This window comes from Schistocerca gregaria, chromosome 4, assembly GCF_023897955.1.
Source record: "Schistocerca gregaria isolate iqSchGreg1 chromosome 4, iqSchGreg1.2, whole genome shotgun sequence".
In the NCBI taxonomy this organism is placed as follows: domain Eukaryota; kingdom Metazoa; phylum Arthropoda; class Insecta; order Orthoptera; family Acrididae; genus Schistocerca; species Schistocerca gregaria.
In genome coordinates, this window is record NC_064923.1 from 391,035,288 (window position 1) to 391,054,998 (window position 19,711).

General features: G+C 38.5%; 1 protein-coding gene across 3 annotated transcripts in view; it reads left to right on the top strand.

Annotated features, from left to right (window-relative positions):
- The window catches only part of LOC126268196 (PHD finger protein rhinoceros), a 199,618-nt gene that overhangs the window by 75,473 nt on the left and 104,434 nt on the right, over window positions 1–19,711 (top strand). For all 3 annotated transcript variants that reach the window (XM_049973814.1, XM_049973813.1, XM_049973815.1), the window contains exons 9-10: window positions 907–1,080; window positions 8,388–8,518. In XM_049973814.1, the coding sequence (XP_049829771.1) occupies window positions 907–1,080; window positions 8,388–8,518 (305 nt within the window). The remainder of the gene's footprint in view (window positions 1–906; window positions 1,081–8,387; window positions 8,519–19,711) is intronic.

Sequence of the window (19,711 nt, forward strand, 5' to 3'; positions counted from 1 at the left end):
TTTTCCACTCCATACCCCTCTGCCCCCCCCCCCCCCCCCCACCCATCTGCACATAGCTGCCCTGCCCTCACCACGTCCCTACATGCTCCCACAAGCAGCACTTTACCATCCCCCACACCTATCCTGCTATCTCTCCCCCTCCCCGCCCCAGCTTCCTCCTTATCGCCACCATCCAGACTGCTTCTCCCCTCAAACACAGTTGCTCACAGTCTGGCCTAGGTGGCCAGCGACAGTGGTCATGTATGTGACAGTTGTGTTTGTGTGTGTGTGTGTGTGTGTGTGTGTGTGTGTGTGTGTGTGTGTGTGTGTGTGTTGTCTACTGTAGAAGAAAGCTTTCTGGGTGAAATCTCATTTGTTAGTTGTCTTTTTGTTGTGCCTGTCTGTGACTCGCCATCTTCACTATGTGGTAAGTAGCAATCTATCCTTTTCATAATATCATACAAAAGTTAGTGATGTACAGAACAATATTCTGGGATTCTAAATGTACAGTATTTTTTGCCTGAATATGTACAAAATGGTCTACATATGGCATAAACCAGCAATATATATACAATACAGAGTGGCTCATGCATGAGAAAATTGCTTACTTTCACTCCTCCATTGTCATATGTTTTATCTCATTCCAGTAAGTTTGTTACACATATTTGAAGTTGTTGGTTAGAGTAGTTAAATGAAAATAAAATAAAATAAGTAAACATATTGAGCTGTTTGATAATCTCAATAATTGTAACTGCTTACTGTATGCTGCAGTCAGTTGAGATTAAGTTGTATATCTGCCTTTAACAAAGAGATAGTAGCAGCAGTAAAGAGCATTAATATTTTGTCATCAAATGTTGGAGGCAAAATGTTTAGGATGTAATTAATTTTTTATTTGACATACCATGGTTCACTCTCTTCATTTTACAGCAAAGTCGCTGGGCCCTGATATGTGTACTGTGTCGAGAGAGAGTTGGTGCTTGCATACAGTGCTCAATCAAAACTTGCAAAACAGCCTACCATGTGACTTGTGCTTTTAAGCACAGTCTGGAGATGAAGGCAATTATTGAGGATGAGAATGCAGATGATGGTGTGAAGCTCAGGGTGAGTGTGATGATGACAGCTAAAATTTACTAGCAGAAACTAGCAGTAGCATCAGATAAATATGGCAAACCCCTGTCCTTGGATATTTACATATATTCTCCACAGGCCATTGTACAGTGTATGGTAGAGGCTAATTTGTATGAATATCAGCCACTTTTTTCCTTATTACGTTGTGTGCTAAGTAAAGGGAAAATAAGTAAGTGCTTCAGTATAAGCACTATTCTCTCTTTCTTATTATCAAGACCCTTCCTTGGACAAATTCAGTGACAGGAGCAGTATTGTCGCATGGTCATGCGCCTTTCTTAAATTTGCAAGTGCTTTGAATGGTGCTCAGTGCGTATTTTGTCAGTAGAGGTAAAAATTCTTCTTCCTCTTCTTCTTCTTCTTCCTCTTCTTCTTCTTCTTCCTCTTCTTCTTCTTCCTCTTCTTCTTCCTGTCTCTACAGCCCTCAATGGGCCTTGGCCTGCTATACACATTCAGTTTATTTGTCCCTGTCCAGCATCGTGCATCTCCATCTTCATCCCACTGACTTTTTTAGCAGTGCTATTTTTTACTGGTTCTCGTGTTCCATACAAAAATTGTGGTTCTTCAGGCAGTTTATTTTATTGAACTTTATGATTTCAATATCTCTATGCGGTGTATAAAGTTCAAAATTATATTGTCTATTCCATACTCCAGTCATCCCATAGATATTGCACAAATCCCTGTCCGGCCATCCAGATTTAGGTTTTCTGTGATTTCCCTAAATCGCTCTAGGCAAATGCTGAGATAGTTCATTCGAAGAGGGTATGGGCGATTTACTGTCCCCTTTTTCCTAATTCGAGATTGTACTCAGTCTCTAAAGACCCAGCTGTGAATGGGACACTGGACACTAATCCTCCTTCCTTCCATTTTCCTCTTCTTCCACCTGTTGATTTTCACTTGTTCCTATTAGCTCTTCACACTATTGCATCACTATCCTGGATTTTGAGCAGTATATTACTCTTGGACATATTAAAGTTTTGTGCAGTTGACACTTTGTTTTCCTGGACATATTCCAGGTTGTTGGGCAGCAACATCGTTCTGTGATGCTACGTTGCTCCCAGATAGATAAATTCACTAATAGATTCTATTTGCACTTGGTGAATTTCTAGCATCATATTTACACTCTGTTCACTATACAAATAAACCAGATGTAAATAAACACAAATGTGATGACTGGTCAGAAGCCATTGCACACATACATTGGTGTTGTTACACTCTTCCTGTTCCATAGTGAAACACACGTGTGGAACACGATTGAAAAGTGCTGAGAAATAGGTTGTCTTAATGTTTTCCATAAATTTACAGAAAATATTGCCTTTGAAGTTTTCCAGGGGACTGTATTTGATACAGTTGAGATACAAACACACACAGGGTGTATAGTGGAATCGGTAGCATAGTAGATTGGTAATCTGGTGCAGTACATGGATTGCTGGGTCAAGTCTTGCCATGGTCATCCTTTTTTTTTATGTTCAGTTTGAAATACATACATCTTGTAATTGTAAAGTTGATCATTATTTTTTATGAATAATGCACGCCTTCTTGTGTCTGACTACATATTGCACATGGAATTCCTGTTTTCATTTCAAATATAAATTCTTAACTATCAATATTTTATGAAACATTGCTAATAACAGTTGCTTAAATTAAGAAAACATAACAATTTAATCTTTTAGGACTACGTGCACTGTTTTGTACCACAGATGTCTCACACAAACCAGAATGATAAGATTCGTAGAAACATGAAAAACAATCACTTTCACAGCCTTGAGCACACCAAACAAATGCTGCATTGCTACATTTGCCACTATATCATTATAAAATGAACCCAACACAAATGATCTGAAACCAAGTTAAGGGATTTGTCGTAAGAAATAACAAGACTGTTAAGCTGCCAGACATACTGGAACTAATGCATGCAGCTTTTTCACAAGTCACCGCCGAACACTGGCAGGATATAGAATGGTGCATCATAAAAGAAGAGGAGAAAATGTGGCACCTGGATGGCTTCGTGGATTCTGTTGTTGATCGACTCATTGTCAACGTAACAGATTACAGATCCAGAACTGAAAAATATTTCTCAGATTCAGATAAGGAAGGAGCTAAGAGATTACCAGATGTCTGACTGTAATTAACACCATTGGAGGCTTCAGTAGTCAACAGTATGGTGAAATGCCGCAGTGTCCTTTTGCATCACAAATAGCTTACTCAGAAAAATTACTCTTTGTTTACGTTAGGAATTTTCATCACTCTTGTTTGTAATTAGAATAGAGCATCTTATGCTTTTCGTCTGGTCACCTAAGAAGCATGTGGTAGCAGTGGAGTTGCTGATTATTATTTCATTCTCTTCAAAAATTAAATGACATTTGAAGCTGTATTGTTTCTCTGCTCATCTCTTTTTGTGTCTGACCTGCCACTGTTCACATTATTGCAGGTTAGTTGGACCAGCTGGCTGGCCAGTGCTGTCCAAGTTTAGTGCGCCGGTAAAGCTGTTGTCCCGCATTATTGCTCAGTCTATGTGTGTGTAACACAGCATAAAACATATCCTCATGATCATAATTGACTGTACTGGACACCGCTTGGCTCCCGCTCCACATGAAACGAAATCCAATGAGATTCAAGCAAACGTGGAAGAATACATGGTGTAATGTTTACATCAGGTTTATTCTTATTATGAACACAGTTACTGTTCTGGTTGTATTAATCGCATGTATTTGGTGGTACTTTTATGTTCACTTGCAGTCCCATTTCTATTGTTTCTGCCACCTATGTGTTCCTTTAGCAGCTAGTTCTGTTCTTATAATAATATCCACATCATCTGCATAGGTCTGAACCTGCACCATTCTGTTTTATATTCTGCCTTTTGTGTTGATTTGAGCCGAACTTATTACTCCCTCTAGTGCTGTGTTAAAAAGCATACATGAGAGTGCATCCCCTTGCCTCAGTCCATAGTCTGAAACCTTGATGTTTAATTTTGTTGTATCCATACTGTACATACTACTATTTCCATAGTCAGGAAAATAATCAACTTTGACAGTATAGCATAATTGGACAGCTAAAAAAATCTACTCACCAAGCAGAGGCAGCAGAACACACATATAAAAATGGTTATGCTTATGCAAGTGTTTAGTGCCGGTGGCTCTTTCTTCCAGTATAAGGGTTGAAAGGGAAGAAAGAGGGGTGAAGGAAAAGGGCTGGAGAGGTTTAGGAAAAGGGATGGAGTTCAGGAAGGTCACCCACAACCCCAGGTCAAGGGAGACGCGCCAGATGGGATGAGAAGCAAAGACTGATTGTTGGGGACTGCACCAGATGAGACTTAAAAACATGAGAGCTTAAACGAAGAAGACAGGGCAATATGCAAGACAGACATTACTGCTAAAACATTGTGCATGAGTTAATAACAGTGAAAAACTAAATGCATTGTATGTAACAAAGGTGGAAGGGGGATGGTGAAAACCAGATAGGATGAAAATGTAGAAAACTAAAATGGATTGAAGAAATGCTGGGATGGAAAAACTTAATGCAAATTAAGACCAGGTGGGTAGCGAAAACCAATGACATGTTATAGTGCTTGTTCCCACCTGCAGAGTTCTGAGAAACCGGTGTCTGGGGCAGAATCCAGATGGTGTATCTGGTAAAACAGGCAGCCATCTCCCTACCCTCTGTATCATACCCCTGTGACCATCCCCATTGTAAGACTTGCCCATTGCACCCTTCTACCACCACCTATACCAGCCCTGTAACTGGCAAAACATGTACTATAAAAGGGAGAGCCAACTATGAAATGACACGTCATATACTAGCTGTTATTCAAGCACTGTTTGACCTTTCACATTGGCGTCACTACCACCATGTTATCAGTTAGGATGAATAGGCATAGGCAGAGGGTGTGCAGTGTTAACACACAATATCCTGTTGCAAAGCATGCTCTACAACACAACATTGGTGACTGTTTCACCACATGCGCCAACTGGATTCTGCCCCAGACACCGGTTTCTCAGAACTCTGTAGGTGGAAACAAGCACTGTAACGTCCTTGGTTCTCGCTACTCACCTGGTCTTAATTTACATTAAGTTTTTCCATCCCAGCATTTCTTCTCAGTAACTACTCCCTTCTTCACTCCATTTTAGTTTTCTACATCTTTCATCCTATCTGTTTTTCACCATCCCCCTTCCACCTCTGTTACATACAATGCATTTAGCTTTTCACTGTTATTAACTCGTGCACAATATTTTAGCAGTAATTTCTGTCTTGCATATTGCCCTGTCTTCTTCCTTTAAACTCTCAGGTTTTTAAGTCTCTTCTGCTGCAGTCCCCAACAATCAGTCTTTGCTTCTCATCCCGTCTGGCAAGTCTCCCTTGACCTGGGGTTGTGGGTGACATTCCTGAATTCCACCCCTTTTCCCAAATCTCTCCAGTCCTTTTCCTTCGCCCCTCTTTCTTCCTTGCCAACCCTTCTGCCAGAAGAAGGAGCCACTGGCTCTAAAAGCTTGCATAAGTAAAACCACTTTTTATATGTGTGTTCTCCGTCCTATGCTTATTGATTAGATTTTTTATGTCTCAAATTACAGAATTTTTCCATAGTCAAACTTATGAAGTGTAATGACTGTTGTGGTATGCAGAGCTCATTCATGGCTTCAGCAAGCTTATTTTTATATGCTGCTTTAGAATCAACAAATGTATGGTGTGTTTCAATATTGAATTCCCTTGCTTTTTCCAATATTTGCCTTAGGTTGGATATTTGGTCAGTAGTTTATTTGCCAGGTCTAAAGCTTGCCTGATATCTACTGATTTCTTTTTCATCTGAAGGTTTTCCACAGGTACAAAGTAGGGAGGAGAATATTTTATGTATGGTGTTCATTAATTTAATCATATAGTGTGTACATTCCAGGATATCCCTTTCTTATATATAACACATATTACTCTCATATTCCTGTCATTTGGGATGACACTGTATGTCCATATATCTGAGATCGAGGCATGCAGGCATCTGTCTAGATGACACCAGCTGGCAGGTTGTCATTGTCAGTTGACTTATTGTTGGTTAGTTTTTTTTTATTGCTTGTGCTGAGCCTCTTGCATCGGAGGCATCCAATTTTTCTCTTACTGAGCAAGATGGCGCATTGGTTAGCACACTGGATGCACATTCAGGAGAACGGCAGTTTGAATTCCTGGCCAGTCATCCAGATTTAGGTTTTCCATGATTTCCTTAAATTGCCCGAGCCAAATGCCGGGATGATTCCTTCAAAAAGGGCACAGCCTATTTCTTTCCCCATCCTTTCCTAATCCGAGCTTGTACTCAGACTTTAAAAGAGACCTAGCTATCAACGGGATGTTGAACACCAATCTTCCCTCCTTCCATATTCCTCTTCTTCCATCTGTTGGTTTTCAGTTAGTTCCTATGTTTCAGTATTCTATGAGTATAGTAATTCCTAAAGTACTGCACCTAGCGATTAATACCCCGTCCTGAAATGCTATCAGTTCACCATTTTTCCCTTTGCATCATGTCGTTTTTGGTTGAAAGCTCCTTCCAGTGTTATTGATACTTATATAGAATTTCCTGCTTTCATTAGCGTTGTTCAGTAATTTAGTATCCTGCAACTGACTTAGGAAAAGGCTTTTCTTCCTTATATTAAAAATCCACTATTCGGTACACCTTTTTTTCTCTGTAGTCATCCACCAGCATTCTTGTTGTTCTGGCCTGTGTCATGTTATTTACTTCATTCTTTTCTCTTGTTGCCTCCTGACCCTCTTCATCTTACCATTCAATCTTTCTGGTCTGTTGCTCCATACCAGTCACTTCTTCTGCGTAGTAAGTATTTCATTTCTGATTTTATTCCGTTGTTCATTTATGTTGTGAATATAATTCTGGAGAATTCCTCTCAATCTGTTTTCCAAATTGGTTCAGCCTTCCATGGGTCCTTATGTTCTGAGACATTTTACTTATTTTGTCTTTCTCTTTTAACTTTGTGTACATTTGAAATTCTGACTCTTATTTTTACTGTAAACAGGTAATTATTGAAGTCCATATTAGCACCTCTTAAACTATGGCAGTCTAGTACATCAGACCCAACCCTGGTAGCTATTAAAACGCAATCAATTTGGTTCCTAATGTTGTTGTTTGATGACCCCCAATTCACTTATGGTAGTGGAGAATACCTGCTCTGACCCTATCCTTTCACCATTATTACATCACTTTTTTTTGGACACTATCAATAAGCTTGCTACAGTTCCCCATAAAAAGTGTCCTCCTCTTCTGCTGCCCTCTCCTTTGTCAGGGAATGTCCATTTAAGAGACTATAGTTAAAGAATTTCCCCTTTATAATGAAATGGGTAGATCACTGCTCACCACATATTGGAGGCACTGAGTCACAGACAGGCACAATGAAGACTGCTGAAGTCTTTCTGTGACTCAATTGCTTCTCTATTGATGAATAGTAGTTTATCCTTTTCATAATATTATTGTTCTATTATACTGGACTTCCATTGTTTGAATTCCCCCTTTATTCGTACATAACATATCCTTGGACTTATTGCTTTAAATCTTATTACTAATTGTTCGGTTGACTGGCTATAAATCCCGCACCAAATGTGTGTTCAATATTATGGTCGCTTTAATACGGAGTACACCATTCCATCTTATCTCTTACAACTCCATGATATCCACCTTGTATGTTATCATGTTTCCATTCAGGCTTCCAAGAACTCAAATTCTATATAATGTCTGTACATTCCGTGACCCAGCTCTCATATTCCCTGTTAGTTTGTCGTGTCTTTGCCTTAAAAGTGCATCCAGCTATATGTTCTTGAGCATTTGTAGTAAAACTTTTTTCTGAGTGTGGCTTATTAGGCTATAGCTTCAAACCCCTAATCTTTGGAGGACCATTTCTCTTTCTCTCTTATGCCCTGACCCTGTTTCCCACTGGGGTTGGGTATCTGGTCTTCCAAAGTGTTGCTGAGGTTCTTAGGGTTCACGAACTTTGAGGTGAGAGATGGAATTGAGTAGAAGAGGATAAGTGGATCTGTCTTGCTTAACGTCATGTTTTACATACCACTACACCATTTAAAACCCTGGAGGTAAAAATGTTTCAATTTTTAATGCTGCCAGATTTTAATATTCTTTCCTATTTTATGAATTTTTTGTAATTACAATCATATTTGGGTTACTACTGTATGGTGCCCTTTAAATGTCATATTCATCTGTGTTACAGAATATTTTTTTATAAAAGTCTCATCTGATATGCTTACATTGTTATAGTAACATGTGCTTTCTTTTCTCTTGCCAGTCTTATTGCCAGAAACACAGTCTAACAAGCAAGAAGGAAAAGAGTGGCTCTGCTTCTGAGGATGAAGACTCCAAGAGAAAGAAGAGAAAGGACATGACATCTGAAGAAAAGAATCAAGCACGAGCAGCAAAGTATGTTCCTTATCAAATTTCATCCCAGAATTTGGATGGAAGTGTTCATTCTTTTACATGTGTTAAGAAACAAACTTTTCATTCTTCCCAGCCACTTTTTCTACCTGCAGGTATATAAAATCTTGCTGTAGCTAAATACAATACTACAAATTCTTCTGGGGCTCTATCTTCAGTCCTCCTATGTTGTTCCTGTTTATGCCAGGAGTGAGTTAAAAATATATATAATTTTTGTATATTTGTCACTGTGAGCACTTGTCAAAATATTCTAAGTTATAATTTTATGTCACTGGCAAAAGAACAAAAATTACATTCAAATTTAGTACTTTCTTGTGGCATTGTAAAGGCTCATGTTTAACTTTAAAATTCATGGTTGTTAAGTATTAGCAACATAAATTTCTCTGGTGGGGAAAAACTGTATAATACATAAGCAGTACGGTCACAAAGGTACTAGGTTGAGGTTACCAAATCGTACAGTTGTCTGACTTGAGAACAGCGAATTAAAACCATTAACTTTGCTATTGAAGGCTGAATACCAATCCACTTCCACAAATTATACTTAAATATTAATTATAGTCGGTGGTGACCATTATTATTTATTCAAAATGACAAGTTGTGTTGCCAGTTTGATCATACAATATTCTATAAACGCTCATAGCTTTCGGAACCATTAGTTACTTCCTTACAGAGGAAAGAGGGTAGGTTAGAAAAGGTAAAAAAGAAAGAACAGGACACTCAGACCCCAGGATTGGACAGCCCCAAATACACTCCTAGAAATTGAAATAAGAACACCGTGAATTCATTGTCCCAGGAAGGGGAAACTTTATTGACACATTCCTGGGGTCAGATACATCACATGATCACACTGACAGAACCACAGGCACATAGACACAGGCAACAGAGCATGCACAATGCAGGCTGCTATTCTCCCATGGAGACGATCGTAGAGATGCTGGATGTAGTCCTGTGGAACGGCTTGCCATGCCATTTCCACCTGGCGCCTCAGTTGGACCAGCGTTCGTGCTGGACGTGCAGACTGCGTGAGACGACGCTTCATCCAGTCCCAAACATGCTCAATGGGGGACAGACACGGAGATCTTGTTGGCCAGGGTAGTTGACATACACCTTCTAGAGCACGTTGGGTGGCACGGGATACATGCGGACGTGCATTGTCCTGTTGGAACAGCAAGTTCCCTTGCCAGTCTAGGAATGGTAGAACGATGGGTTCGATGACGGTTTGGATGTACCGTGCACTATTCAGTGTCCCCTCGACGATCACAAGAGGTGTACGGCCAGTGTAGGAGATCGCTCCCCACACCATGATGCCGGGTGTTGGCCCTGTGTGCCTCAGTCGTATGCAGTCCTGATTGTGGCGCTCACCTGCACGGCGCCAAACACGCATACGACCATCATTGGCACGAAAGCAGAAGCGACTCTCATCGCTGAAGACGACACGTCTCCATTCGTCCCTCCATTCCCGCCTGTCGCGACACCACTGGAGGCGGGCTGCACGATGTTGGGGCGTGAGCGGAAGACGGCCTAACGGTGTGCGGGACCGTAGCCCAGCTTCATGGAGATGGTTGCGAATGGTCCTCGCCGATACCCCAGGAGCAACAGTGTCCCTAATTTGCTGGGAAGTGGCGGTGCGGTCCCCTATGGCACTGCGTAGGATCCTACGGTCTTGGTGTGCATCCGTGCGTCGCTGCAGTCCGGTCCCAGGTCGACAGGCACATGCACCTTCTGCCGACCACTGGTGACAACATCGATGTACTGTGGAGACCTCACGCCCCACGTGTTGAGCAATTCGGCGGTACGTCCACCCGGCCTCCCGCATGCCCACTATATGCCCTCGCTCAAAGTCCGTCAACTGCACATACGGTTCACGTCCACACTGTCGCGGCATGCTACCAGTGTTAAAGACTGCGATGGAGCTCCGTATGCCACGGCAAACTGGCTGACACTGACGGCGGCGGTGCACAAATGCTGCGCAGCTAGCGCCATTCGACAGCCAACACCGCGGTTCTTGGTGTGTCCGCTGTGCCGTGTGTGTGATCATTGCTTGTACAGCCCTCTTGCAGTGTCCGGAGCAAGTATGGTGGGTCTGACACACCGATGTCAATGTGTTCTTTTTTCCATTTCCAGGAGTGTATATTGAGGGCAAGCGGAGACACAGCTCTTGTGGCCTATTTCTTGCTGGAAATGTTTCAAGTTTCGGTTTCAAACATATTGTAGTTAGATATAACTACCAGAACTTTCTCTGAGTGTGAAAAACTACATAATATGGAATCAGTATTGTCACAGAGTTGGCAGGTTGAGTTAGTCAAGTAACAGAATTTATTATAATTGAGAGTAGTGTAAATTTAATTAGTCAGAGTAACAAGCTTTGTCAACAGTTCAGTCTTTGCCTCCCCTTGTCCTCATAATTGGTGGGTCCTTCTCGTCTTAGGGTTTGAAAGACCCAACCTTGCTTTTTAACATTTCCTGAACCATCCCTGTAATCGATTTGAAAGATATAATAGTTTACGCTATTTTTAGAAGTGCTCATCATCAGCACTAATAAAAATTTCGCCTGCTGAATGTAAGTACTGACTCAGTGTCCTTTCTCACCATTTTGTTTTCTCAAGTGATTTTTTTTTCCTAATAGAAAAGTATATTATGTTCTCATCATTATAAATTTAATTTCTGTGATGTTTTGCTACTTGTAGGCCGTGTTTTTATTTCATGTAGGTTTAGGACATGACACATGACACATGACAAAAAAAAAAAAAAAATGGATGAGATCTACTTGACTTTCTCTTTCCTTCTTTTAATCTCCTCCCCCCCCCCCCCCCCCCAGTTCCTTGCCTTTGCTTAAAAGAAGTATGGCTCACTTTAGCAGATAACTTTTATTAAATAATATTTACAACTTATTCTACAGAGTGTATATTAAGATAAAGCTGCAAACGTTAGGAAGTCAATGTATGAATTTGCATAATTTTGTTAATCAGTAGCAGTTCATTGACTGATAGTATGGTCCATCAGAATTGATTATGTATCCACGGTGATTGCTGACTTTCACCAAGATATGGTACACTGCAATTTGCAATGCTGCGTTATTCTAAACACAGTGCTTCTACACGAGGAGCTTTTGTGTCAGAACTTTATTGTTTGCATCCAACAAAAACCAAATTGCTCATTTTCTGAGTGACATTAATGCCAATATGTATTTTAGACCAACCTTGGGAGTTAGTGAATGGGGAACATCTGATAAGCTGCAGTACTCTGTTAAATGACATTTGGAACTAGTTGTTAATACGCGTTATTAGTCTCAACTGCATCCCTTGTAGCTGGCACTTTGTACCAGACGTCATCTACAGGAACACCAAGAATTAACATACAGGGTATTATCAGCACACATTTTGAGCTACTCTTCGTCTTGACAAAGTCAGAAGCCACAATTTGATTTTATATTTCAGCAATGAAATGAGTAAAGATAACCAATTACCCTCACGGTTGATATGCAGAATCAACAAAACATTCTAGCTTATATTAAAATCTCGTTATTCTTCAGCTCAGAATGGACACACACACACACACGGGCAAAAATTCCTGTGTATAGTTTTAAGAAGGCAAAATGGGAGGCTGGAACTAACTTCCAGGAGACAAAACTCCAAACACTGCTAGTTTACACATTTAAAAAGTAGAAAAAAAGGAAAACCAAAACTAGCTTTTTTTCTACTTTTAAATGCATAATTTCATTCCCTGTTGGTTAATAGCCAGCCACACCGTTTCCTTATAATTTTTTAGCTTTTTCAACTGAATTTCTCTTTTGATGCAATTTATATATTTATTTACACAAAGCACTTGTGTTTTTGAATATTTCTACTATGTGGATTTAGAAAATAACTGAAAATAAAATTAAAAAGGAAAATTATAAATAGGTAAAATATTTGACGGACTGTAAGCAGGCTAAGTAGATATTGTGCTGAGAAACATGTTTCATTCCAGCAAACCCACCTTATTTTAGAAAGAACATATTGTTGATGGGGTGGAAATTGTTTTGTTCATTGCTTAATGTTCCTTATGTGACATGAGTGGTGGTCCTTCTTTCCTTGGTCTGCAGTTAGACCATTTCAGTCTTTTCTCACTGTTTTTCCTTAACATTTATACATATTTTACTGGCACTTCAAACTCAATCCTCCATCAGTGGGGAGTTTTGGTATAACTATAAAATTTCTCTCTTATTTCTCGGAATTAACCAGTTAGCCAGTACCAGTTACCATTTTTCTTTTTCTGGGAGAAATGGCAACTTGTAGACACTAACTTCTGTTAGTGTACTAAATATATATACAGAAAGCTTAGAGCTAGCCTTCTATCTGAACTACACAAGCGTGTTTCAGAATTACACATAAATCTCAGAGAATCTCTGATTATCAGTAAAATTGAGTTTGTTTAGGGCACTCTCACTAGTGCTTGAAAGTGATCAACTGAAAACTGTCATTTCTTTTGTCCTGGACTACATTATATATGGAAGCCAGAGACTTTGTAAGTTGAATAGATATGAAAGAAGGGGAAGGGGGAGTATATAAAGGAAGATACCAAAAGTATGGAAGAATGGTGACATCAAACAAAAGACACGGCATCATTTCAATGGGTCAACATTCCAGGCATTATTGAAAATGAAGTGGATGCCTAGTTATAGATGTGTGATATGGATACATAAGTATCTAATGTAGTGTGTCAATTTTGTTTTGTAGGAATCTTCTATTGCTATGTATGTTCTTATTCTTATCTTATCTTTATTGTAGATTCACAAAGACAGTTCATCAGTGGGAAATCAATTGTAAAAGTTTGAGAACTATTAACTTCCCTCAAATAGTTATAAAGGTATACTGCTGGCTTTACTTTTTTTTTATTTTTTTAATGGCTTACAATTGTAATGAGTATGTATGCATTCCAAGATACATCGTTTCAAGATATATTGTGAAGAACTATCATCAAACCTTTTTTGCCATCACTGTATAATAAAAAATATTTACATAAGAATATATTATTATTTTTCCATTTATACACATTGTGCACATTTTACTCATTTGATATTGATTGCACTATAAAATATAAAATTAATTTTCACATTGTTCAGAGGCTTTTCTGCTAATCTACACTCACTGTCCATTCAGCTCCAGTGACTGTCAAATGTCAATAATATTTTTCATTTACTAAGTCTTCACAAAATCTTTCCTATCTACTGAATGATGAATTTTGAAAATATTTCATTGATATTATTGAACAAATGCGTAAAAAAGTGTTGTGTAAACTTGGGTCTTGATACATTTTTATATCCTTGGATCTTCTTTCTGATTCAAATATTTGATTATTCATGGATAACTTGACTGCAGGTGATTTATACAGGATACAGGGTCAGTATTAAAACATGCTGATTTTTGTAATATAATTAGAGTCTTTTGCCATTCATTAGTGTCTGTTGATGGTCATAAGGTTGTCTTACACACTGAATGTGTCACAGTGTTGTGTTTTGGTCAGTGTTTCATCAATACAATTTACTCCAGTTTTTGAACAATTGAATTAATGAAGTTGTGAACACAGTTTTTTAATATGTACCATGATATGTATTTTCATTGTTTGTACTACCCTAGCAACTGAAATAAGTTTATCTTATCACTTAAAAGAGTGTTTGGAATGTAAAAATATGAATGTGAAAGTGTTAAGTGATAGTGTTTTGGTTATTAACGTGCTCTGCATGCCAGACAAATAAATCTCCATCAAAAATGAACTAAATGAATCATTCTTTATATGGTTAAATTTCAGAACACAACCTCACTGCCATACCCAGCATATACTCCTCATCTCACTTCAGATTAATGTACATGTAACTGTAATGCTGCATTCTGCCAAAACGTGCTATGCTAATAAATGTTAATAATACGTGAGTGAAGCAGTGAAATTATCTCATAAAGTTTTCATACTTAACCCTTGTTCACTATCTTCAGGATTTTCTGGATGATTTACTCTGAAAAGACCAACAGTATATCTCCAGTTTCAAAGATTTTACACACTAACTTAAATAACTGTTTATCCTCCAATGATTTCAGATATTCTGGTGGAATGAACAATATCTCTTTTGCCTTCTTGGTTTGCAAGCCTTCATAAGCTCTGTCAAACTCTGACTCTAAAACTGAATCTTTGACATCTTCTAAATTGACACCCAATTCTTCTTGCATCAAGTCAGGAAACAGTTCCTTCCCACCGTAGAAAACCTCAATGCACACTTTCCCCCGTTATCTTGCCTGCAGTCATTTTGCTTTATCTTCCCTGTGCTTCCTATTGATTTCATTGCTAAAGAACTCTAGAAAGTCAATAACATTGAGCAGTCTAGTGCTGACTTCAATAATTTTGTGGTCCAGAATGTTGGAGGACAGAGATGTTGTTGTGATCATTCCTGTGCTTTGTTGCAAGCGGAAATGTCTAATTATTTGCTACATTACAGTACAGAATTCTCATACACTTACAGAAATGATTTACCATGATTCCACTAAGCCTCTTGTTTAGCCAAAATAAAAAAGTAACGCTATGTGTCAGTGAGCCAATCCTATGCCTTTAACAATTGCTGTATGACTTTTTTGGGTAAAACTCATGTTGCATATTTTATAGTGTATCTGTAATATACTAGCTGTACCAAGCACATGTTGCAGTGCCACAGGAAAAAAAAGAAAGTGTTTCATTTTATAATCTGTTTATTGACGTGCTTTTGGATACATGATATTTTTGGTTTTTCCATCTGGCGCATACAAAAATAAGGTAGACAACTTCCGATGCATGAGAAAGCCATGTACAATTGTCCATGTGAGAAACATGGATTTTCCAATTTTAGTCCACAGGGTTGTAATGATTGTCATTGGGTCTTGTTGATGGTCATTGCAAATGTGAGTCACACCAGAAGTTGCAAGCATTTGAACTGAAATGGAATATCTGTTGGAATCATTGGGATGTGATTGGAAACATTTAAATTTTCTATTTGATGTTCTTAATAGCAGTTCTCGAAAGGTTCTGGACTGATTGAATTGAAATTTGGACACAGAGCATTGTAATACACCTATGGTATTATATATAACAACAAACACAATCGGTTATTGAAAAAATTATTTAATTGGATAGATAAAAAAATTTGCCCACAAAGTGGCAGCAATACACACACATAGAAGACTGTTATGATTGGCAGGCTTTCTGAGCCAGTAGCTCCTTCTTCAGGCAGAAGGGTTGAAGGGAAAGGAAGAAACGTGAAGGAAAATGATTGTAGATGTGTAGGAAAAGGGGCATATTTTGGGAAAGTCACCAAGATCTGCAGGTTAGGGGAGACTTACTATATGGGATGAGAAGGAAAGACTGATTGTTGGGGACTTCATCGGAAAAGATTTGAAAACCTGCGAGCTTAAAGCTGGAATACAGGGTAATATGAAAGACAGAGATTGCTACTAAAACATTGTGCACAAGTTTAGTGCATTGTACGTAACAGACATGGGAGGGGGCGGTTCAAAATGGACGGAAAAGACAATGAAAGATATAGAAACTAAAACGGAGTGAAGCAAAGAGTAGTTACAGTACAGAAAAGCTGAGACAGAAGAAGTCAATGCACATTAAGGCCAGGTGGGTGGTGAGAATCAAGGACATGTAATTCTAATTCCCACCTGCAGAGTTCTGAGAAACTGGTGTCTGCAGGAAGAATCCAGATGGCGCGTCTGGTGAAACAGCACTGAGGCCACAAATGTCATGTTGTAGACCATGCACTGCAACAGGATATTGCGAGTTGCCAGTATAGACCCTCTGCCTGGGCCCATTCATCCTAATTGATAATTTGGTGGTAGTCGTGCCGATGTAGAAGGCTGAACATTGTTTACATAATAACTGGTATATGACGTTTTGTTTTGTAGGTGGCTCTCCCTGTGATAGTATATGTTTTATATAGTTTTTTTTTTTTAATACGTTTGCAAAATTTGTTGTGAATGGCTTTAGTAGTAAAGAAGTAATAAAACAAAATGTAGTTTCTCAATGTTTATGACATCGTATCTCCTGAACCATGTGTCATGTAGTGATATAAATTTGCCAGCACATTTAATGGTGTATGTGGATACTGTGTGTAAAATATGTTGTGAATAGAGTTAGTAGTGACAGAATTATACCTTAAAATATCATGCCTGATTTTTTTTACGGTATGTACAGCAAAATGTAGTAAGCGATAACCTTTTTCCCTCGCCATTTTGTGGGAGGGTGTCAGTGAGAAAAATTTTGAAATTATAAATTATGTAAATTTTGCAGCTGGATGCTATGTGCTCTCATTCTCAAACAGTGTGTGCATAAATGAGGAAATTTTCTTCTTACAACAAATAGGAGTGGATAACAATCAATTCTCTGGGATATGATAACTTTTTATGTGTCACCTTTATAAAATTTGTGGCAGGACATGTCTCAAAATGACCAACTCAGTTGTATAAAAAAAAATGTCGATTTTGGTCTCTTGCATCACATATGTGTGGTTTTAGAATCCCAACTCACCCTTCAGTTCTCAAATTAATGGAGCTCCCTTCATGTCGTTCTTGTGCTGACAGGATTTGCAAGTGCAACATTTAGTTTTGCAGTGACTTTTGCAGCTGTCATTTTCTCCAATGACCATCTGTCATGATCACTCAACATACACTTTCATCTGTGCTCTGTCTGGGCACATAATTTCTCTGCTTTCCCTGTATGCACTGTAATGTTTGATGCAGTGCCTCTTGAAATACCAAATACTTTGGATATCTGGGTTGTGGAAGCATCCACCATATAAGCACCCATAATTTGCCCACCTTTGAATACAGTTAGCTCCTGCAGAATACATTCACAACTATACTGTTTTGACCATGTTGACACTTGCAACATACTAAGGGCATTGCACAGGTTTTGTTTGTAGTCAAATACAATATCACTATCTGTGAGCTTAGTTGCCACTGTATTTATGTTCAGGAATGCGTTGCTGGCAATGTTTCCATATTTTTGTCCAGCCCCTGTACTTCGTTACTTCCTTAACATCCTGACTATCATGTGGCCACCAGAGAGCCTCACACAATTACCAGGCGTGCAGCAGTCAGTGTGTCAGATCACAGAATGATCTTTCAATTAGTACATTGTTTTGGTTTCGACTGTATCTTTTTTTCTAATGACCTCACTGCAGAAATAGTCATATCAAAAAAGAAAGCAAAGACCAAATCTAAACATTGTAGTTAATTCATAATTTTTTGCGAGTAGCAACTTCTGTTTCGGAACCTGCTAATGCAACATAGTAGTTGTCCAACATCTGCAACTTAAAACAGATTCAGGGAAAGAAGTGAAAATGCATGTGGACAGCAACAAAGTGAGGTGGAAAATTGTTTGCAATTCGTAATGGGCACTAAATTGTCCAAAAATAACAACAACCCAATGAACAAACTGTACAGATAATTGAAGGCAACAGATACTTGCAAAATTTTCAAGTTGAAGGGCTGAATGAAGAATAAAGTTGGTAATAATGACAAAAAAAAGTTATGACAAAGTATCAGATGGATAGCAGAGTGGAAAAAGCAAGCTAGGGTAGTTATATGCACATAGTTAAAAATAGAACAACTAAAAAAGAGGACGATATGTAGTCAAAAAGTAACATTGTTGGAAAAATTAGCAAGTAAAGGCACAGAGAAACTTGTAAAAAAAGTTTTAAACTGGCTATTTCTCTACACTAATTTTCAGATTGGCCCCTAGTTATTGATTTCAGTTCATAAGCTTGAAGAAATGATTCAGTGGAGAATAGAACTCATATTCTGTAGCTTCTTTTACTTTCTTTCCCTTGCCTTTTTCTCATTTTTTTATAAAGCCTGATTAGGGGACCTATTTTTGGCAAAACTCCCATCTGTTTTTGGTGACATTTGTATTTATTTATTTATTATTTTTTTAAATGATTAGACAGAAAAATGCAGAAGGTTGTCATGCTAGATGCCTGAAGAAGAAGTCTAAATGCTTTTGGAGCTTTTTGACTGGACTGTTTGGTTTTTCATGAACTTCAATAGTTTTCTGACCTTTTGTGGGTTGATAGCCACATGATACACATGTGACAACACCACAGATAGGATGAGCAAGCCATTTAACATAGAAGTAGAACTGAAAATAACTCCGTTTGCATGTCAGGAGAAGATTTTCAGCACTTTTGAAATGCATTGAAAAGTTTTGTGTTTTGCTCGTTATAGTACAGAATAAGGACACTGTAAACTGGCAGCCGTCTGCATGCGTAAACAAACTGGAATTACTGTAACCAGATAGATGAGTAGCAGTGCAGGGAAATAATTCCCGCATCCCTCTCACAGGGTGGCAGCCTACCTCCAGGTTCTGCATCTCTGTTAAAGTACAACTGACGCATGGTCACAGGGATCACTGATCCCTTCTGGTGTTGTGAAGGTCTTAAGGAAACTCCTTGGTGAACCAGGATTAGTTTACACTCATTTCCAAATAAGAAAAGAAAATGATGATCAATTCAAAACACAAAGCATTAGGTAATGGCTACAGTGCATTTATGTCAGTAACAATTGACAGAGTTGTAAATGAGATAGCTCAAATCTGACCTCTACACCAGTACTTGGCTTAACCAGAGTTCAAAACACCCACTCCTTAAAACTGCCACATTAAATATGTTGACATTATACCAATTTTTGAACTTCAGGTAGCAGACAAACATATGTGTTTCGTTATTCTAAGATGCTAACTTCCATGACTGAGTGCTGTGTAACATTATAGGGCATGTATTTTATACAGACCATTTAACTGCCCACAATTGGCATTGTGCTACAGCATGAGACCCACTGATATGTTGTTGCGATCGTGCACTTTTTTTTAAAACACATTATCTTTCCAAATTATGCTTCACTAGGTGATGTGCAATAGCCGAAAACTGGTTACATTTATGTATATTTATATGCAATAAATAAAACTACTTGAAACTATCTCTGATAATGCAAAATGCAAAATGTCTTATCCTAGTAGAGAAGAATGTTTTAATAAATTTTGCCAAGTGTCCATTCCTTTTAAACTTGTCACATGGCATTAATGACAAAAGTACATCAGTTGTTCATTAATTAACATTATAACGATACTCTGATTCCAATATTTATAAAAAAAATATGTAGATTGAAGAAAATTTGT